The sequence below is a fragment of the Oryzias melastigma genome, linkage group LG19 (genome assembly GCF_002922805.2).
Source record: "Oryzias melastigma strain HK-1 linkage group LG19, ASM292280v2, whole genome shotgun sequence".
Lineage (NCBI taxonomy): Eukaryota > Metazoa > Chordata > Actinopteri > Beloniformes > Adrianichthyidae > Oryzias > Oryzias melastigma.
The window spans coordinates 15,750,406-15,753,881 of NC_050530.1; the positions used below are offsets into that span (position 1 = coordinate 15,750,406).

The 3,476-nt window shown below is 40.5% G+C and overlaps 1 protein-coding gene across 1 annotated transcript; it reads right to left on the reverse strand.

The window, feature by feature from the left end:
- Positions 1–214: 214 nt before the first annotated feature.
- Positions 215–1,958, reverse strand: fbxw10 (F-box and WD repeat domain containing 10). The gene is made up of 3 exons (XM_036217025.1): positions 1,353–1,958; positions 1,036–1,280; positions 215–976 (listed from the first exon to the last, which is right to left on the reverse strand). Exons 2-3 carry the CDS (start codon positions 1,214–1,216, stop codon positions 621–623), a joined length of 537 nt encoding a protein of 178 aa, XP_036072918.1. The 5' UTR covers positions 1,217–1,280; positions 1,353–1,958; the 3' UTR covers positions 215–620.
- Positions 1,959–3,476: the final 1,518 nt, after the last annotated feature.

Below are 3,476 nucleotides of genomic sequence, written 5' to 3' on the forward strand. Positions count from 1 at the left end.
CAGAGAGTGCTCTGATCCGGAATGGCGCCATTTTCTTTCTAATTTACGAGTTATTTGTTTTAGGGAACGTGTTTCAGCGTTATATATATATATATATATATATATATATATTATAATTATTATAATATATACATTGTAATAATATATATAATGGTTGATGCTCGCCATGCGTCGAATTGTCCTTGGACAAGACACTGTATCCCATGATGCTCCTGGTGGTTATAGGTTGGCGCCAGTGTTAGGCAGTGGAGCTGCCATCAGTGTGTGATTGTGTGTATATAAGAATACACCATTTAATACATATTCTCTGTTTGACTCCACTATAGAAGTTTGACTAAAAACACTTATCAGTCTGTGAGACTGTTCTTTAAGGTGACCAGAGTCTCCTTTTAAAGTCCGTATTCTTCAGACTGTAAGTCGGCCTGGAGTATGAAGCTACGTTCACAGCATCATCGTCAACATGCATTCAAGCGACCACTTCCAATGAAAAATAAACTATAAATATCAAATTGTTCTATTTATCTGTTGCTATTTATTTTTGAAAAAGTCATTTGCAAGTGGCACCTGGGTATAAATTGGACCCCCAACCCCCCCCCAAAAAACCCCAAAAAAACCACGACTTATACGTTGAATAAATCTTCCTTTGGGGGGCACTCATCCACTTTGACTTTGTCCAGAATCGGAACACAGGTTTTGGACCTCCTGCGATGACCATCACCTGTGGACTGAATCAGCACTTCTGCAGAGTGTAAAGGACCCCGAGGAGGTGCAGGAGGACCCCAGGAATCTTGCAGCATGGCGTTGTACTCCATGTTGAAGCTGACTTCATCTGGACACAGCGCCCTCCACATGCTGCCGACCCTGAGGAGGAGGAAGTCCCTCTTCGGAGGATGATGAGGGCCTCTCCTCTTCATCCTGTCAGCCGCAGCCTTCTCGCTCTGAATCACTGACTGTTTCACAGTCTCCCCACAAACCCCTGGAGGAAAAGATTTACTCATTTAAGAACACATTTTCATTCCAACAAAAAAGACTCACCTTTTAAATGAGTTTCCAGCACACAAGTCTTTGTGCTTCCACTGGCGTCCATCTTTTGCCCGGAGGAGATCACGTGACCTCCCCTCGTGTAAGAAAACCCTTTGATCAAAGCCGCTGGGCTCCCGGAAACCGAATCACCACGAGCCACCGCATCCCTGCGGTCTCCTTTTGCTGAGTCCATGTAATCCCAGAACACTTTGGCGAAGCAGTAAAGCTGCACACCGGATGTACTGTTCACCAGGATGCTACAAAGCAGAAGAAAAAACAAAAACTGCTTCACCGAGCAGAAGTCACTCCTGAAGAGTTAGTAGACTCACCTGTGTTCGTGGAAGTGTAGGGACAAGATGTGGCCAGATTTAAGATCTACTGGGATTTCTCTCAAACAGTCTCTAGTGAGGAAATTAAAAATGCGAATGTTTCCATCCGTACAGCCGGTGACGACACGGAGGAAGGTGAGCACCACAGAAATGACTGCCCTGCAGGAATGGAACAAACATCTCTTATATAACCTATTTTGATTATTTAAAATACCTTGTAGGACAGATTCAAGGCTCTTTTGGAGCTTTTTATCTCACTTTGGATGCTTGAATATTCCAAGGCACTCTTTCGTACAGGAACGGGCGCTCCACGCCATGACCGCGCCATCAGAGTGTCCGGAAAGGAGATACCATTCATCCAAAAACAAACACTTCACTGAGCTTCCATGAGGTCGGATCACCTTGATAAAGGAGACTTGACTTTATATTAATATAACTATTTTAACATCTCTGATGTCCATAGATCCTGTCACCCTGAGCAGCGATCCGTCGTCCACGCTCCATATTTTCACCAGGCCTCGGCTGCAGCTGCTGCAGACAGTCGCTTCATTGATTTTCACACTCAGGACGCAGCTCAGGTGCTTGAAATCGAAGTCATGCTTCTGTGTTTCCAGACTCCACACTGGACACCAAAAAGATCATATTTTGCATAAACATGTCATCAAATATTGTTATTTCTAACAAAAAAAATGACACATCTAATTTTACTCAGCACGCACACACAGCTCCTGGAGCTTTACTTCCTGGCATTATTTAGAGAACAGCCTTTGTGAAGACAAAATACTTTCTATTATTTAGTTTTTGTGCAAAAAAAGTACATACACAATGTATCTGGAATATATTTATTTATTTAAAAAAGAAACTTGCTAAAACATGCTGAATGTTATAAAACAGCTGTTGTTATGCATATCTGAGAGCTGGAAACTCTGCGCTAACCTAACTGACCGGCGACTATTGATGATGTCATCAAGTGGAAGTGACGACTGAATTCAGACACTAATTCCTTTCCTACTCAAAGTGAATTTTCCATTTTGTCCGAATCTACAATTCCAAAATCGAGTGCCTTGATTTCCCACAGGTCTTGTGAAAAACTAGCTTGCATTGATGCTCACTATAGTGAATATAGACCACAATGCATTGTGGTAAAACAAGTTTTGTGAAGAAAATGTATTTTTTTAAATAAAGCATCCACATTTTCATCATCAGAACACCATGAAGTCACAAATAGATGTTGTGAAATGTTCTTGTTGATAAGATTTACACTTGGTGAAATCAATGACATGATATCCGCCGTTTAAAAAAAAGCAGTGACGGTGTCTGAATTGCTTTAAAGTCCAGGTACTAGATAGTACTGTATAGTTTTGTAATAAGGGATAAGGATGGGAATTCGGACATGGCCTCCAGTCTTGTGGTCTACATTTGCTAATGTAGTGAGCATCGATGCATGCTAGTATCGCAAAGACTTCTGGGAAATTTCTAGGGCACTCGATTTTGGAATTGTAGATTTGGACATCAAAACAAAATAGCAAACACTATATAGTGAGTAGTGAAGGAATTTGGACAGAGGGGTAGGGAAGATTTCAAATTGGGCCTAAGTGAAGAATAATATGTCACATTTCTTGCTTTTTTACTCATATTTTTTTCACAATTTTTTATTGAAAATTCATCCTTTTAGTACTTTTATGTATAAACAATATTATTATAATAAAAAACTATCTATTAAAATGTGTCTAATATTACAGCGCGAAAAATACTTTTTCGTTTGTTTGTTTTTTTGTTTTAGCTTGCATATTGACAAGTTTGGGTCCAATATAAAAATGAGCTAACTTGAGCTCAAACCTAAATTAAACTGCAGCTTTCTAAAAGCAAGTGAAATGGGTGGAGCCTAAGTCTCCTTGCTCTGCTCCATTCTAAAGCATCCACTTGTAGACAGATCCATGAACGTCTTTGTTTTCCTGGTCAGCTGGAATCTGGATCAGAACTGTTCGTCTGCATTGAAATGATATTGCTCATCATCTTTGTTGTAAGCTAATGTTAGCTTGGGGGTGTGAGGGGCTGTAAGCTAGTGGGAGAGCGAGTAAACAAAGATTTCATGAGATATCAGTGTTAGGTTTACTTCACACC